This window comes from Sminthopsis crassicaudata, chromosome 4, assembly GCF_048593235.1.
Source record: "Sminthopsis crassicaudata isolate SCR6 chromosome 4, ASM4859323v1, whole genome shotgun sequence".
Classification (NCBI taxonomy): domain Eukaryota; kingdom Metazoa; phylum Chordata; class Mammalia; order Dasyuromorphia; family Dasyuridae; genus Sminthopsis; species Sminthopsis crassicaudata.
In genome coordinates this window covers 325,802,329-325,829,818 of record NC_133620.1, presented here as the reverse complement: position 1 = coordinate 325,829,818, position 27,490 = coordinate 325,802,329, and the positions used below count along the sequence as shown (strand labels likewise).

At 33.3% G+C, this 27,490-nt stretch overlaps 1 protein-coding gene across 1 annotated transcript in view; it reads left to right on the top strand.

The window, feature by feature from the left end:
- RGS9 (regulator of G protein signaling 9) overlaps positions 1–27,490 on the top strand; it is a 96,766-nt gene that overhangs the window by 57,279 nt on the left and 11,997 nt on the right. Inside the window, 7 exon segments of the mRNA XM_074260586.1 lie at positions 2,387–2,416; positions 3,332–3,393; positions 13,133–13,246; positions 16,490–16,605; positions 19,376–19,463; positions 23,497–23,537; positions 23,540–23,634. Of these exon segments, the coding sequence (XP_074116687.1) occupies positions 2,387–2,416; positions 3,332–3,393; positions 13,133–13,246; positions 16,490–16,605; positions 19,376–19,463; positions 23,497–23,537; positions 23,540–23,634 (546 nt within the window).

The following is a 27,490-nucleotide window of genomic DNA, read 5'->3' as shown; positions in this document are numbered from 1 at the left end:
ATGTTTTAGTTCCCTGAGTATGAGGGCAAGAATTGAAGAGGAGAGAAAAATTGGGAGCCAGGTATTGGGTTCATTGATTTAAAAGGGGGAATTATCTGGAGGTATGTAAACAATACCTACCCAAATATTGATTGGGTGGTAGATATGAATACCATGAATCCCTAGGGAGAAGAGGTTACTGATTGTTGGAGGTAGAGAGAGAACCTAGAAATGACAATGGGAAGCAAGAAGTATGCTACCCTTGCTATCTTGATCAGTAAGTCAAAGGAAATTATTGAAGGTGCATGTAGTGGTAAAAAGAGATGGAGTAGGGAGACTTCTATATTTTACTCATGTCCTTCTTTACTTCTTTTTTCTGTTTCCCATCATCTTTTGTTATTTTTTGTCCTTCATTCTAAAAAAGAACCAGTGACATCAGGATAGTGATGTATTGTCTTAGAAATGAATTGGATTTAAATGAGGCAAAGAAATTTTTTTCCATCTTTCTCCCATCTTCTCCCTTCTGCCCCCTCCATCTTGTCAAAAACAAAAATGAAATTGAAAAGTGATTCTGTTTCACATTTCTCGTTAGAAATGTATTTAATTTATTTACTCATTATCTGTTTGTTAGTTTATATTGGTCCTGGGCATGGGAGCCATTACTTATTTTCATGGTTGGCAGAATAGCTAAGTAATTTAAGAACTTCCAGATGAAGTGATTCAGAATATCTAGAACAAAGCTCTTCAGAATTGTGTGTAGTTAAGCACTTAATCAAGAGGTAGAGTAGAATAGTAAGGAGAATACCAGACAGTGTCAGGAAAATCTGAATTAAAATCTTACCATTAACTGAACTTCATCAACTCTCTAAGACTTATTTATTAAGTTGCAATGGCTTCCAGACTAATAAAATTGTAGATCCTTGATATAAGAATTGTTAGTTATAAATAATATAGATGTTAGAGTCCCTGGATTTTAAGACTCATCTTAGAATTTGTGAGTCAAAGCACAAAACAATATCAATGTCAAAAAACCATGACTAAAATGAGGCTAAAAGTAACTTTGTATTTAATGGGAAAGAGTGGCACTGAAGTAGAAAAAAAGAAGAGGGTTAGAACTTTCCTTTTTGAACTAGAGGAAGTCTTTATTGATTTTAATGGAAGCATAGATGAGAAGGTTGTCAGGGGTTAACACTAATTTCAACTGAACTGAATTGGAGCAGCCTACTTCTCAGTTTTGATTATTCATACCCAGTAATTAATTTAGCCATTTTTAGGGGAAAAACTGCTTCTTGGAGATAATGCCATTTTGTGGATAGTATCTAATGAGACCTACACTGTTAAAACATCAAGATAATGCTCATGGTAAATAATTATGTATTTTTGAGACTTTAAATTATAAAGTTAATTTTAGGGGAAAATATTTCCATTTTCATCTTATAATATAGAACCAGTTATTACATACCCATTAGGAATAAATCTATTTATAAACTCATTCAGTATAGTTATGTATACAGTATTTAAAGTGACTCGATAAAGAGAGGCCCAGATTTAAGTTTTCACTGGTGCAAACTTCTGTTGTGCAGATTCTACCTACCAATTCAAATTAGCAGTTCACCTGAAAATTTATAATCTTAGTTTTTAAGGCATCAAGAAATTCAGTGAAGAAATTCACTGTGATGCATGGTCACATAGGATCATACAAATAGGAATTGATCCCAGATTTCTTTTACTTCAAAGCTGATTCTCTGTCATATTACACTGACCCTCAATCTAATAAAGCATAGAATTAAACAATCTAAATATGTAATATGCATATATACTCACATATGTGTGTATTACGTATACATATATATGCATGTATATAAAATATCCTAAATATATGTATGTATATTTATATGTTTATATAATTTATATAAATAGATAATACAGAAGAGAAATGCTAAAAAACCAAGCTCAATTTGACCAAACAGGCTCATATAAGCAAAATACTTAAATATGAATTAGCCACTTGCTATATAGATTTTGTGTATTCTTCCTGAGACTTTTTAGTCTTCTGAAATGTAGGAATAATAATACTGTTTCCAAGGTTTAAAATACTGTATAAATATAAGCTAATATTATTCATTGTTTCAGTTTTATATTATAGGTGCATCCATATATATTGTTAGAATCAAACCAACTCATATCTAACCCTAAGATTCATCGATAATGCTCTTAGAGCAATAGAATATGATATTGACAGATCAGACCTACCTTTTTTTTTTTTTTTTTTTACTCAGCTCTACTGTGGTTTGGTTGATCATGTTTGGAGAGGCTTACTTATTCAAATAAAGAAAAGATAAGCTCATTTTTTGGAAGTTACTTTGTTAATTGCTTAATGATTTTTTTGTGTGTTTTGTTTTTACAGAAAAAAACAATTAGCTTGATCAGAAAAGAGGTAATTACTCTAATAAATTCCAGTAAAATTAAATTTTGTATAATGCAACAAATATGATAAATCTTGAAATTTCTATAAAGACATTGGCTTTCTAATGGGTTTGATTTCTAGGGTTTGAACTGGGCGGTCCTGCTATCTGTGAATCTGGGATTGGATCAAGTGTTTTGTCCATCCTACTGTAGCCTTTGTTCATTAATTACTTCTCCTTCCCTCACCTCCTTCCACAGGCTTTTTCCAGGATAGAAAATCATTAATGGCCATCCCTGGATCTAAAGTAGTTCTTACAGAGGCATACTATGTATTTTTGTGCTTGGATTGACCAGGGAAGCAGATTGTGCTTCTGGGGGTGGAGCAGAGAAAGGAAGAAGACAAGAGGTTATTTAATATTAACTTTATTAGTTAATATTAATCTCCGGTAAGGAGAATACCGGAAGCAATGAAGGTATTATCTATTTCAGGCATTATTACTTCCTGGTTTTTTTCTAAGCACTGAAGTTTATCAGCAATTCATGAAAGAAGATAATGTTTCAGGGTGGAGGGAAGGAGGGAAAATTTGGAACACAAGGTTATGCAAGGATCAATGTTGAAAAATTATCTGTGCTTATGTTTTGAAAATAAAAAAAACTTTAATAATAAAAAAGGAAGATGATGATTCAGAGTCTGTTTTCCCATCTCTCTGTTTAAGAATTTCTAGAGCATTTTTTCAATCAGTGTCTTGCCTTTTAAATAATAAATGAAAGATTGGTAAAGAGTAACTCATCAGCCATGAAACATGCCTTCTGGTGTTGATGAGGACACTTTCAACCTATGATTTGATGGGGGGGGGGGAGACTAGTCCTTTAGAGGTGATTTGGCAACAGATAGTATTTAGAGAATGAAAGGTTGGACATCTTCTAATATTTTTGTCCCTTACAGATCATGTACTACCAACAGGCTTTAATGAGAACTACAGTGAAATCATCAGTCTCTCTTGGAGGGTATGTTACTGACTTTATAATAATACAAGTGAAGTTTTAAACAAGTGCTAAATAGAAGTGGTTGTGCTGTGTATATATAAAGCTATGCCTAGCCCATGTGCGGTATGAATAGATATTTAATCTGGGATCTATTCCATCCCTTTCTCAAGGGAAACTGTAATTTACAGCTCTTTAATATACTTAGCAAATGGTCCTCCAAGCTTTTATTGAAGACTCCAATCTGAACAACCCACAGCCTCCTGTGGTAGTGCAGAGAACTTTCAGCTCTACAACGATTTCATGTGCTGATGCACATGATGCACATCTTATTTGATTCTGAGAATAGACCTGAGATAGTTACTATTTTATCCCCATTTTACAGATTAGGAAATAAAAATTTAGAGAGATGAAGTGATTTGCTCATGACACAACTAGTAAATGTCAGAAGAGCAAGATTTTACATGGCATATTTGTGTAGTTGTTACAGATCCAATTCACATTTTATTGATCACAGGTGAATCATAGTACTCATAGGTTAGTTTCTGATATAGCTGCAACTTTCCCAGTTATAACCTCCAAAATATCTCTCACAACCTTCTAAGGGACACAATGATTTCCCAAAGAGTAATTTACAAAAATAATTTAAGTATTCTACTTCACAGATTTCTTCTTAGCTCTGGAAGTTTTCTGGGAAGATAAGAACAGATTTTATTTATTCCTGCAGAACCAGCCATAGCATTTTGGGGGAAATCTAGACATATAATTTCAGCAACTCATCTATAACTTTTAGTCTTAAAGAGTTACCCAGGTCCTGAGAGTTTCAGATTGATTTGATGAACAGAAATAATAGGGCTACCTTACTGATTCTAAAGCCCTTATTTACAGCTTCACTCATCTCTCAATATCATAGCATTATTAGGATGGAAAATAGTGATGTCTTCTATTTGACATCAAAATGGATAAAAATCCTTCGTTTTATTTGGCTCATAGTGATAAGGTATGATTTTTTATCCTAGCCTTTCCCCAGACTGTTCAGTAGCATTAAACAGAAAGTAAATAGACAAGAAAGAAGCTTATAAATGATTTTTAGGTCCACTTTCCAGTTTGAAAAAAAAATATTAGGATTACAGCTTATTTTCATTCGATTTTTCCTGATTACAATAAACCTCGGATAGTAGTTAAATTCTTACTTTCTTGCTGTTGTTTAAGTGAAAAGAATACTTGACTTGGAATCTAAAGGCAAGAGTTTAAATCTTGGCTCAGCCACTTTCAAGATGTGTGATCACCTTAGACAATTCACTATAATTCTTTGAATCCTGGTTTGTATGTAAATTGTAAAATATGTAAAAGTAAAATGAAAATATTTATATATAACACATCTCACAAGAGGAGGGTAAAACTAATATAAAGAACAGGTTAAAAAATGAAGTATAAACAGGAAAAAGGATGATTTAATGAAAAATACTTAACCAGAACTGTAATCATCATTGGAATAGATATTAGGATATCTTCCTTAATGTGGCCACATGCCTTGTGATTTACTTTTAAGCCACATCCTGTTTATCAAAATTCTATGATTTTGGTTACACATTAGCACTGATCTCCAGTGTAGTAACAATGACTCAAATTTATTTGAAGCTTCATAAATACTTTCCTCAGAATACTCCCCTATATTAGATAGTATAAATGTTATCCGTATTTTTTAGATGAGGAAAGGGAAGTGGCACAAAATTAAGTGATGTGGCCCCAGATCATACAATTAGTAAGTGTTGGAACTAAGATTTAAACCTGTCTTCTGTGTCCTTTTTACACCACACCAACCTCAAAGTACAGATGACTTCTCTATGACTCATGGAATATGCAATGTGGTTTTAACTTCTCTGTAGGCAAAGTGCTCACCCTCTATGTTCTCTAACCATTTTCCCACATGCCCTAGCTGCCTAAAAATATGTGTTGATTCAAAACCACTGACCTCATCTGAAGGAAATGTACTTTTGCACAAAATAATGGGGCAGTGCTTATATCTCAAGTCAGCCACAAAGTTTGAGCGCCTAAATGAAAACTTAATGTGATGTCCAAGCCCTAGTTTACTCCCAAGATTGCTATTGGGGCTAGCTAATTATCACAAGTTGTAATTGCCTGTTAATAGCAAATTGCCATTGGTGTCTGTTAATTTAAAAACTAATGTACAAACTAATCTTAGTTCAAAATATTTAAAAGTTGAGCTGAGACTTCCAGTTAATTGTAGAGAAATTTAGTTCTTCCTAATAAATTCCAGCACACATCTGAAAATAGCTACAGGAAGATTAATGGAAAGGGAACCAAAAATAAATGTAAATAAGCTCTTTCTTCCAGCTAAGAACTACATGGGGAAATGCTGGTGGAGGATGGTAAAAGGGTAAGCCAAGGAAGGCAGTATGAACTCTTTCTAATAAATGGGCCATAAGAAGCTGGTTAGAGGCAGAGAAAGAATTCATATGAGGAAAACTAGAGTGAGCAGTAGCACAAAGGGACCAGAAGCCATTAGCCAACATTTTAAGCAGAAGGGTTACAAGCCAACTTAAGTTTTAGTAGTTGGAGATAACAAGCCAGATCCCAACCTTAGCCTATTAAAATAGAAATGAGGGACTTTTCTCATAGATCACTATAGAGATATGCAGGGCCAAGACCATATACTTGTTGGAGCATTGGGAGTCTCAGTAAGATGCAAGCCAATTCTAATGCCAGTGCAAGAGGGTACTGTACTAGAGGCCTAAAACCAATATAATGTCTAATATCTAACTGGGAAATTTTGGGGTGGCAACAGGGGAACCAGCTACTAATTAGAGACTGTGCAAGGAAAAGCTTAAAAAAGAGATTAAACCAGACTGAAAACAAAAATTACTTTTGAGTTGGCTAATAAAAAATAGGAAAAATTAAAAAGGAGAATTCACAACAAATAGAAATTAAATTATTAGAAATTATCATTTCTAATTATATGCCAACTCAGCAGATAACAAATAAATTTGATGAATAGTTATAAAATACCAAGATTAAGAGTAAAAAATGAAAAATTTAAATCACTCATGGTCAAAAAATTTTGAACTAGATATATTTATAAGCAATTTATGTTAAAAACATCAAAGAACAATAAATCATCACATTATATAAATTGCTAAAAAATGAAGGGGTCCTGTCACACTTCTTACACTGGTAGATATGGTCCTGGTACTTACACAGGCAGAGATAAAGCAGCAGAAAAAACCCCTGTAGACTAATATCTAATGCATATTGGTGCTAAAACATTGACTAAAACAACAGACCATAGCAGCATTTTAAAACAATTTAGATAGCATGATGAGATTGTATTTATATTATATATGAAGAGGTCCAATGTTAGGAAAACTATATATAATATAATCAGTCATATTAATAAGAAACAATAAAAATCACATCATTGTATCAATAAATATAGAAAAATAATTGATGAATTACAATGCTTCTTAATGTTAAAAAAACATTTTAAAGCACTGAAATACATGGACCATTCTTTACTATGGTAATAATAACTATCTGTGTAACCAAGAATTAGCCTTACACATAATTAAGAAGTGCTAGCGGTCTTTACAAAAAGATCAGGCATAAAGCAAGGATGTCTATTGTCACTATAATTATGACTAGAGAAAAGAAATTGAGAGAATAAGCATAGACATCATCAAAACTATTTGATACTAGTTTAAAAATAGAAAAATTATCAGTAGTAAATATTAGGTATACAAAACTCAAAAATATGTGAAGAGAATAGCACAGTGTTTGATGAGCCCACAGACCTCAACTACAAAAGACTCATTATTGGACAAAAATTGCTGGGAAATCTGGAAAGCACTCTGACTAACATTAGGATTAGATGGATATCACATGCCATATATTAACAATAACCTGCAAATGATTATGTACTCTACATATGAAAGATCATAATATCATCAACAAAATAAAAGAGTAAAGGATATATCTTTATAACTATGGATAGGGGAAGAATTGAAGAAACAAAACAAAAGCAATAAATACAATGAAAAAATTGATTATATAAAATTACCCTTTTTTTTGGTACAAACATATCAATACCTTTAGAATTATAGAGGAAATAGTTAATTGGGAGACAATAGGGTTCTAATATCTACACAGTCAATCCTCAACTTTCACAGGGCAATATTCCTAAAAAATAGTACAAAAGTAAAAAAATAATAATGTTGATAAGTTGAATCAGGAGGAAGGAAGGGAAGTTAGGTTCCATGACCAGCAAAAATTGTAGTATTTCTCTAGATATTGCTGAAAATATACTTTTGTGCAAATGATTCTTCATAATAAAACATTCCTTCTCATAATGTGCATTTTTCTTAATCATGAAATGCAATACAAAAAATAAAATTGGTAACATCCAAAAACTTTTTTCTTGCTAATAATTCCTTAAAATCTTGTGATCTCTTGTGCTAACATCTCAATAAAAAATTAATTTCAGACAGTATTTATTTTTCATAACACATGAAATCTACAGTATCAAAAATACTTTTCTCTTTTTTTGCAGAAAAAAACTCAAGATGACAGTGATTAGACATTATGATATAAAGTTTATCTATCACTTTTATTTTTTTACTAAGTAGCATCACTTATTTTGTATTCTTTGACCTAGAGCAAAAAGGACTTGTACTTCACTTTGGATGCATAATTGAAAAACACAACTTGAGTTTTAAAGGCAAATAATGAAAATGAATGCATTGAATACATGGGGAGTTCTTTACAAGCATAAGGTGAACAAGACCAGTGAAGTGTCCAAGTAAAATAAATACTACTTACTCCACAAACTTATGTGTATTTTGCCTCTCACTTTTTCCTTCTACCAACAGTTTACTAATAAAGCCATACAAACACTTGGATTCAGGCAACTTAAATGCACAAATATTGAAGAGTGACTGTATAGGAAATTGATATAAATATATTATACCAAAAGCTATTTTCTAGAAGACAAAAGGTTAAAGGATATGAACAGAGAATTCCCAAAAGAAGAAATAAAGCCATAATTAATAATATAAAAAAGCTCTAAATCACTAATAATAAGAAAATATACATTTTTCCTTCAGAACAACCAAATTGGCAAACCTGACCAAAAAAAAATGACACTTTCTAGAGGGGTCTCTAGAGAGATCAGACTAATATGTCTGCACAGTGAAATGATTCAATCATTCTGAAAAGTAATTTGGAAATTTACCTCCTAAATCACTAAACTACTCTTACCCTTTGATCCAGTGATAGCACTTACTAGTAAGCATATACCATTCATTCTCTCACTGTCCTCTTCTTCAAAGTGATCAGAAAATGATAAAAAGACCCATATATATATATATAGAAATACTTATAACCTTTTTGTTGTTTCAAAGAATTGGAGAAACTTGGGGAATAATTGAAAGAATTATGGCATATTAATGGAGTATTATTGTATTATAAGAAATGATGAAAGGGATGGATTTAGAGAAACTTGGGAGGACTTTTATAAAGTAATGAAGAGTTAAATAAGCAGAACCAGAATAACTATTTATATGATTAATACAACATTATAAAGGAAATCATTTGTAAAAGCCTTAATAATGGTGATCAAATAAATGACCAATTAATAATAATCCTAGAAGACTGATGATGAATTATAATCTCTATCCTTTTGCAGAGACAAGATATACTAGACATGCAGAATGAGATGCAATTTTCTGACTTGGCCAATATATGGATTTGTTTTATAGGAATCTGTTATACTGAAGGACTTTTATTTTTGGGGAGGAAATAAGAGTGTTACAGTGTCATATAAATTAGCCAAAAATCAGTAAAATAATTTTATTAACATTTAAATATTTTTATTGACATATAAGGATGAATTTTACATCCTTAAAAAGTTTTAATTTCACAATATTTCCTTTTGTTGTAACCACTTTTAAAATATAATTTGGCATTAAGTTCAGAATATTTACATTATAAGAAAGGGCTTTTATTTGTGGGGGAGAGAGTTACAGTGGCTTGTGAATGAACTGGGACAAGTAAAATAAATTTAGTGACATATAACAAACCTTAATGGGACATCTAGGTGGTGTGATGGAATGGTGGCCCCAGAGTCAGGAAAACTCATCTTCCTGAGTTCAAATGAGGCCTTAGATCTTTACTAACCTGGACAGATCACTTAACCCTAATTGCTTTTGTTTCCTCATCTGCAAAATGAGCTGGAGTAGGAAATGGCAAACCACTCCAAGATCTTTGGCAAGAAAAAGTGTGGTCATGAAAAGCAGGGTATAACTTAAATGACTTAAGAACAAAAAAAAAAACTTAAATTTTTTCATATTTTTTAAAAAATTTAATTAATATGCAGAGTATCCCTCTTAATCTTAATCATGTGTTTTCCATAATTTATCATGTATCCACAAGCTTTTGGCAATATTTTTTCATTCTTCATTATGAAAACACACACATAACATTAAGTATACTTTTGATGTGTACATTAAGTGTACTTATCCCCAAATCCAACTTTGATTCATAATAAGATTTTTAATGACATTTAAGTAAGAGTGTGCTAGAGTCAGCTCAGTTTGGCTCCTGATTACTTACCTGATAGAGAACTAATTAAAAGTGGAGAAATAAGCTTAATTTGGTTTTACCTGTATCATTCTAGTGTTGGCAGAAGTACATATATATGATCATTGCTGTCACAAAATGAAACCACATCAAAGTTATTATTAATCTAAAGTAATATGCCCAATAATGTAGGAGAACAATATGTATATGTCAGTGATTTATAAAAAGAAAGAAAAGCATGTTGAAAATAAAGTTGAGTAGAAGAATGTTCAGAAAGGGATAAGTAGGGCAATAGTAAAACTACCATCTCATATTTGAAATATACTTTCCTCTAGCAAAAAATCCCCAAACCTAATCACAAACTATGTATAATGAAGATTAAAGTTTTCATATAAAGTTCTCTTTTCCCTTCTAGTCTTTGTACACATAAGGAAATGTTCCTCTTTGTTGATGTATGACAAGTTTGTGAAAATAAGGAAAGAAAAAAATGGAATCAGCTGTGAATTTCAAATATGAGAGATATATTTTTTCCAAGGGAAGAAAGTGTTTAAAATACATATAAAATATTTGCGAAAGGACTGGTACATGAAAATGACTCATCACCTTCTCTGCTTTGCGGATAATAGGCTCATTCCTTATAATACTTGGCAAGTTTAAAGGATTTCAAACCATAGTTCCAAGAAACAAGCTATCCTTTAGCTGATATTTCACTGGTATATTTGTTATAGGCAGGAACTAGAATCAGGGCATAGCAAGTTTACTCATTCAAAAAGATTTTATTGATTTCTCACATAACTCCTAACATTATACTAAGAATTACTATCAGATATGTTAATATAATTAGCCTTCTCTTTTATCTAACCATCCAGGATCATAGTTAAAGTGAAGTCTACTTAAGTAGCATTGAACCAACTGTATTTAAGAGTTCAGCTATTTACTCTCATTTTATAATATAGATTAGAAGAGAAGGGAAGAGAAATGAAAAAAAATATTTTTATAAAAGGAAACTATAGAGATTTGATTATAAAGTTTGTATGTAATTTAAAATTTTAACAACCTTAGATATAGAAATGATAGAAGTACACTCTAAATGTGATATAAAAGATAGATGCTAATCATAAAAGGTTGACACTAATTTAAAAATTTGGGGGGGGATAACAATTTAAAAAAAATTTGAGCTCCAAATTTTTCCCTCTCCCAACTATTGAGAAGGTAAGAAATATGATATGTAGTCATGTGAAACATATATCCATATTAGCCAGGTTGGCGGGGGGAAGGCAAGAAAAATTTAAAAAAATGAAAAAACAACATAATCCCATTTGCACTCAAGAGTTCATTACTTCTCTCTCATGATTTTTCATCTTTAGAAATGATATAGATCATTTTATTGACCAAAGTAGTTAAGTCTTTCATAATTGATTATTGTTACAGATTAGGGTTACTATGTATAGTGTTTTCCTGGTTCTTTTTATTTTACTTTGTATCACTTCATACGTTTTTCTAGGTTTTTGAAACCATCTTCCTTGTCATTTCTTATAACACAATTCTGTTCCATCAATTTTATATAAAAGGTGGATTCTTAAAATTTGTACCTATTAGTGTTGTTAATTTAGGATTAATTAGTTTTCATTTATTTTCACAAAAACAATTCATGGAATTATTGAGTAGCAACTAAAATTGATTTGAAAAATGTATCACAAGTAGTTACAGTTATATTGAAAATGAAAAACAATCAACCTCTATTCCTTTAAAACTGAGATCTGAGATTTTATATGTAACTTAGCATGTGCATCGTATGTGCATCTAAAATTGTTAAAGTTTAAAGTCAGACAAGGAATTTATAACCACACTGAAAATTCTGTGGTTGCCAACACTGTAGCCTGCTTTAGAGAGGATACTTTTAAAGATTTGACCCAGTGAGTGTTAACTTGGTTCTCCTTGCAAGCAAGGGTAGATTTTTTCCAGGCAGTTGGCTGAATCAGGAACATCATCCATGACCATAGAGGAAAGTTCTTTGTGCGAAGTTTATTGACCCTTGGAAAGATAATTTCAATTTCCTTAGTATATAGTGTCCTAATGAGTATTTAACAAGTGATTCTGAAAAAAAAATGTACCCATGACATACATACTTACAAGTATACATACTTGTAAGTATGTATGTCATGGGTACATTTTTTTTAATCTGTATCATTAACATTTTCTACATTATTTCTTAAGTTTAAACAATCAAAGCAATTCATCCAGACCTGATTTGTAGTATTTGACAATTTTTTTTTTTTTGCTTGAGGCAATTGGGGTTAAGTGACTTGCTCAGGGTCACACAGCTGGGAAGTGTTAAATGTCTGAGGCCAGATTTCAACTCAGGTCCTCCTGACTTCAGGACTGGTGCTCTATCTACTGTGCCACCTAGCTGCCCCTATTTGCCAATTTTTAAGTTGTAAATGCTCTCAATGAAAATTTAACAATTGGCTTTTGAGAAACAATTTAAACTGGGTCTAGCATACTTTTGACTCCAAAAGTCAATTGGGAAATCCAATCACAATCTTGCCCTTAAGGAGCTTACAATTCTATGGGGACAATAATAAGCAAAGAAATATGTGCAAAACAAATAATAAGAAATAATTGCTGGATGAAAAAGATAAGAACCAAGAGGAGTTTAGGAAGGCTTCCTGTTTTAAAAAAAATGGGATTTTAGATGACTGATAAAGGCAACTAAGGAAGTCCATAGGTGAGGTTGAGGAGAGAGAGTATTCTGGGCATAGGGAATAGCCAGAGAAACTGCCTAGAACTGAGAGATGGAATGTTTTGTTCATGGTAATCTGATATTGACAGAATATTGATGAAATCACTTGAAGGGTGATATGCTATTTTCTTTTTAAAAGCATAACACTTAAAAAAATAAGGGTTTTATTGTTGTTTTCTATATATCAATGTAAAAAAAATCAATTACCTCCTTCCATCCATCCTTAGCCAATAGAACCCTTCCTGGGAAGAAAGAATAGTTAAGCAAAATGAACAGCATGTTGGTAATATGCTGTGATACATGCTTCATTCCATATCTATAGTCTAACAATTTATTTTAGAGGAGGGAGAAATTTTTCATTGTTTGTTTCCTGGATTCAAACTTTGTCACTGGATTGATCAATTTTCTTTTCATTTTTTTTTTCAGAATTGTGAAATACAGTGAACAGTTCTCTTCCAATGATCCTATCATGTCAGGATGTCTCCCTAGCAATCCTTGGATAACAGATGATATCCAGTTCTGGGAACTAAATGCCAAATTGTATGTATCAGACATTGTTTCTAAAAAACAAAATCCAAATACTTTTATGTACTTTTTATATTATTAAGACCAGAGTTTCTCAAACTTTTTCAGGTAATAAGTTCACTTAGTGGCTCAGTAATTTTTTCATGAATTCCTAGGCCAAAAGAAATACTAATCTATTTATTGAAAAGTTAGATTGAAAATTTAAAATATCCCTTGATGATCCTATGAGTTTTCTGCCTATCTCAGGAAACTAGGAGCATAGTTTGGGAACCAGGTTTAGACTATAAGCTCCTGAAAGATAGGGACTGCCTTAATTCAATAATTTACTAAGCAATTTATTGGATTTAGCATTTTACAGATTTAGAACTAGAATGAACCTTAGAAATCATCGCACTAATTTTGTAGAAATTATATCCCAGAAAAGTTGTGACTTGCCCAAGCTCACACTGTGGTTCTATTAGTAATTTTAAAAATTAGCATGATTTGTGTTTAGCTTCTGGGGATATAACTACAAAAAATAGCAATTATCCATACTCTCAAGGCACTTTTATCCTAATGGGAAAAACAATAAAGATGTATATAATTATATATAGAATAAACATAAAGACAATAAATAGTCACTAAATTACAAGTTAGTTTGAGAATGATGGCCCTAAGGTGAAGGAATCAGGTATAGGAGATACTTAAGTTTAATCTTTTAAAAGTATAAATTTTTATTAGTATATTTTGTTTTTATATAACTATAATTTTCCTTTGTATCCCTTCCATTCCTCCTTATAGAGCACTATCCCTCATTCAAGAAAATTGAATTGCTTTTTGAAGGAAATGGAGTAGAAACAAACACCAAAGCAATAAATATCTATTAAATGTTTTTGCTATTTAGTTGTCAGTTATTTATATATATATATATATATATATATATATATATATATATATATATATATATATATATATATATATATAACTCCTCATGACCCCCTTTGGTAAAAGATATGGGAGTGGTTTTCCATTTCCTCCTCCAGCTCATTTTATAGATGAATAACTGAGGCAAGCAGGATCGACTTGTCCAGGATCACAAAGCTAATGAGTGTCTGAAGCCAGGTTTGAATTCTGGAAGAAGTGTCTTCCTGACTCAGTCCTGATGCTCTATCCACTGCCCTATCTGCCTCCATTAAGTGTGTACCACATACAATATACAGTGTTAGGCAATGGGATTACAAAGATGAAATAATCTTTATTCTTAAGAAACTTGCAACTTTATAAGAAGATAAGACATTTTTAAAGAGATTTGATACGGGGTAGAAAAACAAACAAATTAACTAACAAATTTTACATGTCAACATGAAACATCAATAAGAGATTGGTATGGAAATTAGTATGTGAAAATAAAGGCCTACCTATTATTGCTACTTTAAACCCCAATTGAGGAGTCTTAAATGATAGAATTTATGGATGGGAATCATGATTTTTGTAAACATTAAATAAGATGATATGTGAGATCTTTGCACACTCATTTATCTCTTCTGTAAAGTAAGGGGTGTAGATAATCTCCAAAGTCTCTTTTACTTCTAAATCTTATGAACTCAGAAAATCTTTGATGTTAGATGTTTCAACCTTCTAAGGGCTATCCATGATGGACAATGTATTATGCACCTCCTGAGCTCTTCAGCCATTAAAAGCAACTTGAATTATGAAAAGCTCTCTGTGCTAGATGTTATTTCAGTAGTGGTTAGTTGATGGGAATAGAAGCTGCATTCATGGAGCTTGTAACTGGGATATTATGACCTCATCTGCCTACATAATAAATGACTATAAGACATCAAGCTGGCCAAATTATTTGCTTTCAGTTGAGTGAGGCTTTGGAAGTAGCTGAAATCCATGGAAAACTGCTTACTTAATTCAACAAAATCATAATAAGCAATACATTTTTTTGAAAAACTTGTTGATAAAAGCAGAAGTTGAAATTGTAGAATCTAAAAAATTCCTGAGGGCTGTGGGAGATTTTAATTTTTGTGCTTCTAGTGTCTAGCAGTCATACATTGCACATAGTAGGTGCTTAATAACTATTTTTAAAAATTGGATTCAATTAAATATTTGCCTTTGGTAACAAGTTAGTAGTTGGCTCATAGTTAGTCACTCTCTGCAATTACTTGGAAAAATAAAAAAAAATACTTCTATATATCTGAACAAAAATTGATTAAAGTAATTCCTAAATATATTGTTAACAAAGTACCAAGAAATAATAGAGAAATGAAGCAACCCAAAGAAAATGTGCAGATCTATTTTGGGAAAGGAATTCCTTCCCATTTCTCTTGGGCAGCAGGATAACTTTAGTTCTTTGGTGATCCAACTTTTTAAGCTACCAAAAGAATAGCAGGTTGTACTGAATAGATTTGTAATTTCATGTTGTGATCATCTTTTTAATATTATACACACAACATATATATATATATATATGTATATATATATATATGTTACATTATGGAAATGCTTGTTTTAGTCCATAAATTTAAAAAAGAAGAAAAGAAAGAAAGATAGAGGTGGGGGAAAGGAAGCCATTTGCAAAGTATTTGAAAAGCTCTAGGATAGGGAACAATGAGGATGGTTAGACATGACTTTTTAGCTTGGCATGGAATCCCTAGCTTATAGGAGTAGAGAGACTTAATTGATAGTGATCTTTATGTAGAAGCTAAGGATAAGGTCCATACAACTTTGGATGAACAAATATGGAAAAACTGGATGCAATATTTGATGAGTGGACAGAGAACATCGGTATACTGTATCTCACACACCTCTAGGTGGCATTTATTGTCTCACAGATCTCTACTCTTTTGGGCAAAATAAAAATTTATAGAGTTTTGTGAGATGTTGTATACCAATGGTTTGTACTTGCTTTCAGTTTCTTACTCTTACAGGTCAAATTTATTTTGAGATAGGGAGAACCTTTCTTTAGGACTAGAGATCACATTGATGTAGGAATGAAGTAGCCCTTAGAGATAATCTAATTCAATGGTGCCATTTTCCAGAACAAGAGATTGAATCCCAGAGAGACTGTAACTTGCTTGTAGTCTTGTGAGTAGCCAGCAACAAAGGCAGGGTTTGAATCCTACTCCTTTAACTTGTGATTCAGCATATTTCCCACTATTTCACCCTGTTTCTGCTCTTCTATGAAGGTGGGCAATAGGAAGCATCCAAAGTTGCTGCTATAGCATTTTCTATTTCTGAGTCTGTATATATATATATGTGATCCTCTTTCAGGGTGGACATCCCAACCAAAATGAGAGTGGAACGATGGGCCTTTAACTTCAGTGAACTGATCCGAGATCCTAAGGGGCGACAGAGCTTCCAGTTATTTCTGAGGAAAGAATTCAGTGGTGCGTCTGAATTTAATCTCCCTTATACACTTTCCTTTTTATACCAGGCATGAATTTTGGGAGGTTCTCAGGAAATCAGAATCATTTTTCTGGATATCTTCAACGGTTTTATTTGTTTTGTGCTTATCCAATAACCATCCTTTCTTTTAAAGCTTTCAGAAATATTTGCCATTCCTGGTAATAGCTGACATTTATATAAGACTTTTATATTTGCAGAGTGTTTTATATAATTTATCTTATTTGAGCCTTACAACTCTGTGGGGATTTTACTTTACCTTAGTAATTATTATCTGCAATTTACAGATGAGGAAACTGAGGCTCAGAAAGATTAGGCTAGTCATGATCACATAACTAGAAAATAACAGGGATAGAATTTAAAACTAGGCCTTCTTTAATTTCAAGCTATAATGCCAAATAATCCTTGGGGTAAGGAAAAACATTCACCAGTTCATAAAATCTCTGTTAACATTAGCACTTGTCTTAGTACTACTTTCGCCTTTTTCCTTTGCCCATATCCTCTCCTGCTTTGTCACTGATCAATCAAAGGACTCTACTATGACACATATCCTTGAAGTTTTTTCTCTCAAACATAAATTCTGTGACAAATACAGTAAGGGGAATATAAGGGGAATTAAATGTATTAATGTCTTTAATGTCCCACTTCCTGATTCCCTTTAGCCAATTTTTTTTTTATTATCATATACTATATATATATATCATATACTATATATATATATATATCCTGACTCAGGATCAACTTTGATGTCCAATCTCAGGAAAAATAAAAATCTCCTCAAGGTATTCACGTTCATAAATATGAAATAATGTCTGAAAAATAACTGGCCAAATCAAAAAGCTATATTAGAGGGCAAAAACAATACAAAACAAAAAAATCCCTTCCTTTCTTGGACAGAAAGTCAAACTGGTTGTGTGAGCTTAGTTGAAACCTATCTCTTCAGCATTCTCGGTCCCCAAACCCACCCCTCAGGGAGAGTGAATTATTTGAGGTCTGATAATCAAGTTACATTCATGAGAACTAGATGGCCCCATTTCCCTTCCAACTGAGATTCTGTTATTCATCAGGAGGATCCATTATTTAATTTTCATTGACATACCCATAACCTGTCTGCAAGCTTCTTGTAGAACATTCTTTTATGATATGGCTTGTTAAAAATCTTTTCTCTGTATTATATAGCCTAATTATAAGTGATAAAACCCAAATCAAAAAAAGTGCATTTAGTTCCACAGAGAACCAAGTGGCCAGATGAGTATAGTTCCATCTGGTGGTCCAAGAGACAAAATACAGCTGCTGACAATAAGCCCTTAGTATATTAAATATAACAAGAATTCTCTGTAACAGTCCCTCTGGCATTACTGTGTTATCTGTTGCCTAACCCCTCCTTTAGGCAATATGTAGGCCTTAGGTACTAATCAGGAAAATAAATTGTTAGCTCTTTAACTTAACCTTATCTACATTATCTAATTGCTTCCCCCATGCAAGTAGTTAGTTCATTTCTATTATACTTACTCTAATACATCTTGTTCACCATCTAGGTTTTCACATACTGACTCCCACACAATGACAATAAATATCCTAATTATCAGTGTGTTGGTATTAGGGGATGGCCTGGATTATCTCTAAGATCCTTTCCAATTCTCAAATTGTGCTTTCCTGTAGTTTCTGCTGAGCAGAGTATATTTTACCTTGAAATCCTGGTTTGCTTTCACACTTCAATTATCAGGTAGTCTAGTATTTGCCTTTTTTTTTTTTTCTATCTGTGACATGTTCAAGAACAAAAGGATGAAGAGGTACTTTCCTGCCATCTCCCAAGCTATCTCTTTGGCACTCTATTGCCACATTATCTATATAACCCTTCTCCCCCCTCACCCTAGTCTCCCACCCAGAAAATTTCCCTCTTTTCTCTACCTTACTGTTAAACTGAAGAATGTCAAGATAAGGAAGCTCATGGATTTCTTCATAGGACACCAAAGTGTGATGAGGCACTAACTTAGTTGAGAAAGAACTGAAGAATTGTTAGGAGTTCTGCTTTCTGTATCTTTCCTCCCCATCAAGTTAAAATGGTTTTGCTATGCAAAAAGTCACTTAGTTGGGTGTTAATTATTCTGTCAGCCATTCACCAAAACCATTAAATGGCAATTTTATTCTGCATTTTGTACATAATGGGATGAAGAGGGAAGGATATACCAAATACAGGTACTGTTCTTGCCCAAATTCAGCTGGGGAAATGGGAAACACACCACACACACACACACACACACACACACACACACACACACACACACACAGAGGTGTGCATGCATATACACAAATATTTCCCTTGGAATAACTCAATAAGATAAATCCTATTATAAGCTGCCAAAAATGGCAGATTAGTTAAGTTTAAATTTTAAAAAAAGATTCCTAAGCCTCAGTTATAGGTCAGCTTGTTACAAAAAATATTTGCCACAATCAAATTCTAACACAATAAAGGAAAAGCAAATGATCTTATAGAGATTGTTGTAATGGGATTTGATCTGTGTACTTCAATAGATGGAAAGCTTGGCACTAAGCCCAGGATAATTATTCACTATGAACCATTTGAAGATAGGAGTGTTTTGCAGAATTCAGAAAGCAAGTAGCAGCCCAATGAATTTATAAGGAGGTGGTAAATAATGAATGAAATTTTGATCAACCTCTGCTGTCCTATTCCTTTTTTCTTCTCATTTCTCTTTTGGTTCTTGTCTGTCTGGTCCCTCTTAACTTCTTCAGGGGAGAATCTGGGATTCTGGGAAGCTTGTGAAGATTTGAAGTATGGAGATCAGTCCAAGGTCAAAGACAAGGCCGAGGAAATTTACAAGTGAGCATTGCAAAGATTGAAGTTTTTGTGAAAATCTTTCCCTCAGCCTCTTCTTCTACCACCCCGTGTATTATCATCCTTTTGTGAATAGCTAAGCAAATCTGAGTTGTATGACGTTGTATTGCCTATAAATTAGTTATGGTCACATGTATTGGCAAGAAACCATGGAGACCATCCTTTCTCTGATTCAGGAAAATTTGTAATGTCTTTGGACTCCTTATCCATTTAAACCAACCAGTCAGGAGTGAACAATTGAAGACCAGAAATCAAAAATTCATCTCCCAGTTGTGTCTGTGTATGCAGGTGTGCTGGGCTTTGCATATTTCTCTTGTCAATTAAGGTGAAATTTGACCGAGGTAAATCAAATGTTTCAATCTTTCTTGGGATATTTTTTTTCTGGGGTTTCTTTGAAGACAGTCTAAGAGGTTTCTGTAACTTCTTCCTCAATAAGAAAATATTTAAGATCAGGAAAGATTACAGATTAGTTATTTTCTCCATACTTCTTCAGCTTTACAGCCCTCCAGAAAAAGTTACTTTGCACCACATTAGATCAATCACAACTTGATCCCATAGGAGAAAGAAGACTCAAACCCCATATGGCAACATCATTACGGATTAACACCAAAGAACTCTAATCCTTGAAATATTCACTTAGCACCCTTCCCCAATCAATCTCCAAGTGGCAGGAGCATAAATTAACTAATGGGATTTCACCGAGCCCACCTGCTGGTGAAGATATTTTGCTGTTGTTCCACAGTCCTCACTCACTGCACCCTGCCCCCCATGATGGAAAGGGGTGGGAAACCCTGACGGGGACAGTCTTGTCATTCAAGAGGTTGTAGAGAATAGAGACTTAGTCTGGGAGAAACCTATATCCTCCTAACTCAATGTTTAGCTTAACCTATAGAATACAAAGGAAAGTTAACAAATATTCCATGAAATAAAACTTCCAAGTTATTCAAGGAAAGAATGGAACAAGGATAACAATATAATACCTACAATTTAAAAAATGAAACCCACAGAAGAAATTATGAGGGAACATTGGTCAGAACTTAGAGCTCTCAATGCAGAATTTAAATGTTCAATTGGAAGATTAGAAAAAAATTAATTTATGATGAAGTATCTCTTAAGTGAGAAGATAAATGAACAAGTTTAGAACACAATACTAAAACGGAGTAAAATGTGGTAGAAGAAAAAGCAATATTTTGAGACTTTATGAATTCCATATAAAAAAAAGTGATTGACTTTGAATAAAGTTATTCAGAGATAACTTCATAGGTCTCCAACAAGAAGAGACAAATAAAAAAAAAACCTGAATGCCATAATGCAGGTACTAGAAAACTGCTAGAATTTCTAAGTATTCACCACTATGCATCAATTGAGAGAATTCCTGGATAGTCTCTAAATGTTCTCACATACACACATCCTCCCCAAACTCTGCTTCAAACCCAAGACTAAATTGGTTAAATTGAACAATCTAAAGGAAGGCAATAAGCTTTTTCAGCATCCAAGAGAAAGGCCTTAAAATATGAAGGAAAAGAAATTAGATTATTTTGTAGCCACAAGGAATTGGAGAAAAGAATGAAAATTCAAAATGATATGATATTCCCTGAGAAATTGAGTCTAATCATCAATGAAAAACAGATGGTCATTCAACAAAAAAGGCAGTCCTGAAAAAAAGGAGAATATTCTATTTGCAAACAATCCAAACAACCTAAAAATGAGTAAGTACAACTATAAAATATAAGTATTATTTATCCACTAATTAGTAGTGAAATCATTTATCCCATATTTAGAAGTATGTTTTTTTAAGTGTGAGAAATACTAATCTAAAATATTAAAAGAAATTCAAAGAGACATCACTAAGGGATACAAAGGAATAAAAATATAGACGTGAAAGTGCAAGAGCTGAACTACATCGATCAATTAGTGTCAGTGCATTTTGTGGGATGAAAGTTTAACAAAATTGGAGAAAGACAAGAGAAAGAAGGGATGGTTGTTGTAATCGTACCAAATCTGTGAGTGAACAGTGGAGGTTTAGTGAATCCTAAAGAATCTTGGCAAGTTGGGAGTTGTTACAGGAGAATGGGAAAGGCAACAGATTAGAGAGGTTGAGTCTGGGGGACTGGGACTCAACTAGACTGAGTTCACTCCAGTTGGGGGGAGGTATCCTAATGAAGAGCACTCCCATTTGCCAAAATACTCTAGGACCCAACATCCCTCCACTGTTCACTAACATATAACAAAATATGAGTGGATAAGCCAATAAAATGAAAGTGTGAACAAACAGATATAATGTAATTGTAAGAAATCATGTAAATTGAAAGAAACAATGGATATTGTAAATACAGAGAAGTATAAAAAACATGAACTGATGCAAAATAGAGTAAGCAGAACAAGGAAAGCAATAAATACAAGAATTGCAGCAAAGTAAATGGAAAGAACAACAAAACAATTGAATCTCAGTTTTGTGAAATTAGAATGTCCAAGCCTCCAAAGAGGAATTGTGAGAAACTATCTCCTCCCACTCTCAGTTTTTGTCAAAAGTGGAGGATTACAGATATGGAATACTGTATATAGTCAGACTTTTGGGAGGGATATATTAGCTAATTTTGATGGACTATTCCCCCCTCCTCCCCATCCATCTTTCCTACTCTTTATTATAAAGGGTGGTTCTCTGGGAGACATTGAAGGAGAGACATTGAAAGGTGATGTAAAAGCAAAAGAGATCAATAGAATTTTATTTTAAAAACAGGAATACACATACACACATATATACATATAGTCATGTTGTGAAAGAAAACACAGACTAAAAAAAATAAGAAAAATAAAATAAAAAGTATGCTTTGATTGACCTGCATTCAGACTCTCATTTAAACAGAATATATTTAGAAAATGGAAAAAAAAAAAAGGAGCTCTTCTGGTTAAATTCAGCAGCTTATTTTTATTCTGAAGTTAGGGCCAACAACAGATCTATTGAGAAATAAAAATGGAGGATAAGTGCCATGAAGGTGTCATGGTTATGAATATGGATATATTTTTGTCTATCTAAGCAGAAGTATTTGGAGATTCATGAAAAGAAGAGTGTTTCTGGGACAGTTATCAGGGTGGGAATGGGGAAGTCATTTGAAGAAAAGGGAAACAGACTCTTGAAAATGTGGTTTGAATTTCATTGGTGGGAACCCTTTCTATCTGAATTTCTAGCCAGCCAATTAGCAAGCAATTATTGAGCACATACTTTCAGAAAGAGTCTTAGATTCTGAAGATACAAAGATAAAAGCAATAGTCTCTGCCCTAAAGATGCTTATAGTCTAATAGAGAGACAACATGAATAGAAGCCTTGCTAGCTTTAAGTATGTGATTCTGTTATGAGTTTAGGTAATCCATACATACCACATACATACACACATAAATATTGATAGATATAGATGTGTGTATATATATATATGTAGACATATATAGATGTGTCTATATATACATATTCATTTATAGATACACACACATAGATATTGCTTTTGTGTATGTGTGTACATATATATATATAAATATATATATATATGTGTGTGTGTGTGTGTGTGTGTGTGTGTGTATGTATGTATATATAAAATTTATAGAAGGGCAAGGAGGCACTTGCAGTTTGGAGGAACATGAAAGTTCTGGATAATGTGGTCTTTGAACTATATTTTGAAGGAAACCAGGTAATAGGAAGAGAATGATCCCTCTAGTTTATGTACTAGTGCCAAGTGTGATGAGGGGCCTGTGTTTGCATGGGATTTTAGGCTGAGCTTTTAGACTTTGAGGATTATAAGACTATTTCAGTTCAGATTTGTCTAGAACCCTCAACAAACCCAAATCTAGACTAAGAAATATGACTAAGTTAGATACCGATTATGGTCTCCTTGGCCTAGTTTCTATATGGGGCTACAATTTCTGTACATGAATGTGATAAGCTACATGCTCCATTTTATTCCAATTCCCCTTTGGCTCGGAAAGTTTGATGACTCTTGTTAATAATTTCTCATTGACACCCTAGGCTTTTTCTGGCTCCAGGAGCAAGGCGGTGGATTAATATAGATGCAAGACCATGGACATCACAGTCAAAGGACTGAAATACCCTCATCGCTATGTTCTTGATGCTGCTCAAACTCACATCTATATGCTTATGAAAAAGGTTTGTTTTCCTTCCTTCCTTCTTTCCTTCCTTCCTTCCTTCCTTCCTTCCTTCCTTCCTTCCTTCCTTCCTTCCTTCCTTCCCTTCCTTCCTTCCTTCCTTCCTTCCTTCCTTCCTTCCTTCCTTCCTTCCTTCCTTCCTTCCTTCCTTCCTTCCTTCCTTCCTTCTTTTCTTCTTCCTTCCTTCCTTCCTTCCTTCCTTCCTTCCTTCCTTCCTTCCTTCCTTCCTTCCTTCCTCCTCCCTTTCTTCTTTCTTTCTTTCTTTCTTTCTTTCTTTCTTTCTTTCTTCTTTCTTTCTTTCTTTCTTTCTTTCTTTCTTTCTTTCTTCTTTCTTTTCTTTCTTTCTTTCTTTCTTTCTTTCTTTTCTTTCTTTCTTTCTTTCTTTCTTTCTTCTTTCTTCCTTTCTTTCTTCCTTTCTTTCTTCCTTCCTTCCTTCCTTCTCCTTCCTTTCTTTCTTTCTTCCTTCCTTCCTTCCTTCCTTCCCTTCCTGCCTGCCTTCCTTCCTTCTTTTCTTTCTTCCTTCCTTCCTTCCTTCCTTCCTTCCTTCCTTCCTTCCTTCCTTCCTTCCTGCCTGCCTTTCTTTCTTTCTTTCTTTCTTTCTTTCTTTCTTCTTTCTTTCTTTCTTTCTTTCTTTCTTTCTTTCTTTCTTTCTTTCTTTCTTTCTTTCTTTCTTTCTTTCTTTCTTTCTTTCTTTCTTTCTTCTTTCTTTCTTTCTTTCTTCTCTCTTTCTTTCTCTCTTTCTCTCTCTTTCTCTCTCTTTCTTTCTCTTTCTCTCTCTCTTCCTTCTTCCTTCCTTCCTTCCTTTCTTTCCTCCCTCCTTTCCCTTCCTCCCTTCCTTCATCTCATATTGTCCCTGAACTTCAGTCTTCTCATCTTTAAAATGAAGGAATCATTTGACAACCTGAAAGTTCCCTTATGACTCTAAATCTATGATCTTATGATTCTATATTGTATCTCCCAGTGGAATGGAAACTTCATGAGGGTAGGGACTATTTATGCTTTTAAAAAAACTTTATCTTTTCAGAGACCATCATGTCTTGTATGTATGAGGTGCTTAATAAATGTTAAATTGGATTTATTGTGTATACAAACGACCCCATTGCTTCCTAGAGAAAGCTAGAGAATTCATTAATTTGGAAAAGAAAAGGAAATTTTGTTTGATTAGCAGTCTGATTTTGTTTGAGGCAAAAATTATATAAGTAATTCCTCATTCACTGAGCTAGGACCTCACTGAATCAAAACCATTTAGGGATAAAGGTGATATCCTTTTGGAAACTACTCTTTAGGCTGCTAAGGTACAACTTAATTCAATAATCATTTAAGTGCCTTCTGTATTTAACAGGCCCCTTATCAGGTAATGAGGATATAAAAACACACACAAAAAAAAAGAAAAAGAAAAAAAAAAAAGCCTGCCTTACTATATCATAATCTAGTATGCCTGTGCCTTCTTCCTGTTTGTCATGGAGAGGTGGAGGATTTCAGATGTAACTTGCATATGCAGCCAATTTTTGTGATTCCTATATCAACCAGTTGGTTTTACTATTTTTATTTGTACAAAGGGAATTTGGATTGGAAAACATAGTAGTGGTAACAGTCTATCCAGAAATGACTGTAATGTAAAATTAAAATGCATGAATAAAATGTCAGCCAAAAAACAAACAAACAAACAAACAAAAAAACCCCAAACCAAAACCCAATTCCCCACTAGTACAGATGTACACGACTTTGAGAAAATTCTGTATATTAAAAAAGGAACTTAAAAACATAAATTTGAACAAGTTAAATAAAGTTTCACTAATTTTGGGCCATCCACACTCAGTTTATGATATTTTTGATAGTTTACTTGATCCTGATTGTTTGTTTTCTAAAGCAGTTTACAAACTGTTTTCCTCATACACCCTTGGCAAATTAGTATTGTTTTAAGAGCAACTTTGAGTGAACAAGTTATTTTGACTATTATAAGTACCTAAATTACCTATAAACAACATATGAAGAAAGATGCATCCAGAGAAAGAATTGCCAAATAGAAGAATATACAGAAGTCATTCGGTGTCCATTCAACCCACTTAAGGTCCATATGTTTTGGTCAATTGTAAGGTTTATCCTCTTTTGGCTATCTTAAACTCCAAAGCATATTATACTAGTAGCAAGCACTTCTTGGTATATAATCACACCTAACCCAGGAGCTGCTGACTTCTTGAACTTATAAGATTGCTATCAATAGTATTTTATTTTTTCCAAATACATGTAAAGATAGTTTTCAACATTCATTTTTGTAAGATTTTATGTCCTAATTTTTTCATCTTCCCTCCCTTCCCTCCTGCATCCCCAAGTCAGCAAGTAATCTGATATATATATATATATATATATATATATATATATATATATATATATACTTTAAAACATATTTCTATATTTGTCATGTTGTACAAGAAAAAACAGACCAAAAAGGAAAAACCACAAGAAAGAAAAATCAAACAAATAAACAAACAACAAAAAAGGTGAATATAATATGCTTCAATCTACATTCAGTCTTTGTGGTTCTCTCTCTGGATGCAAATGGCATTTTCCATCTCAAGTCTGTTAAAATTGTCTTGGATCATTGGATTTCTGAAAAGAACTAAATATATCATAATTGATCATCATATAATCTTGCTGTTGCTATGTACAATATTCCCCTGGTTCTGTTCACTTCACTTAGCACCAGTTCTTGTAAGTCTTTCCAAGCCTCTCTGTATTCATCCTGCTGGTCATTTCTTACAGAACAATAATATTCCATTACATTCATATACCATAATTTACCCAACCATTCTCCAATTGATGGACATCCACTCAATTTTTAAATTTATTGATACTACAAAAAGAGCTGCTACAAACATTTTTGCACATGTGGGTCCTTTTCCTTTTTGTATGAACTCTCTGGGATACAGACCTGGTAGTGACACTGCTGGATCAAAGTGTTATAGCCCTTTAGATATAGTTCCAAAAGGCTTTCCAGAATGACTGGATTATTTTTTAACTCCACCAACAATGCATTAATGTTCTAGTTTTTCCATATCTCCTCCAACATTTATAATTATCTTTTCCTGTCATCTTAGTCATTTGGATAGGTATGAAGTGGTAACTCAGAATTGTATTAATTTGCATTTATGAGATTTCTATCAGGGCTGGGGAGAGGCAACCAGGGACTTTGTTCAAAGTCCAGTTTCAGTCTTGTCTAGACCAGATCAGAACATATCAGTACACATGCAAGTATTTGCTATTGCTGCAGGGGTGGGAAAAGAAAAAAAATAGCTCAACTGGACGTCTGAGAGAAAATATGTTGAAACATGCTTGACAGATGGAAAGAGAGTTTTGGGGAGAGACAGAGGGGGGGGGGAGGGAAGTCAGGGAGGGGAGGGGAGGAGAAGAAAACTGAGAGATAGGGGAAAGAGAAACAAAGGCAATAAAGAGTTAGACACAGAGGGAAAGAGAAAGGGGGCAGAGTTACTTCTCACAAAATATACTGTTTATAGATCTTCCCACTTCAGTGTATATGCCTTTCCTATTCCCCATTCCCCTATCTGGATACTATGGGACTAAAAAAAGATTCCTGAATAATTTCCAACTGGCAAGTCATTCAGTACTGAGAAAGTGGTGTATCTCACAAGAAATGGGCCAGGTACAGGCTCAATTCCTTTCATGTTTCATGGAACATCCCCTGTAAGTCCATCTCTGCATGCTCTATGCAATATCTCCAATCCAACTTTTTGCCACAGTTACAAAATTCAATTCCTTTAAAAGATCTGATCAGGTTTTCACTGAATAAGATTGATTTTTCTCTGTCCTACCCCATTAAAAAAGAATTAGTAACATTT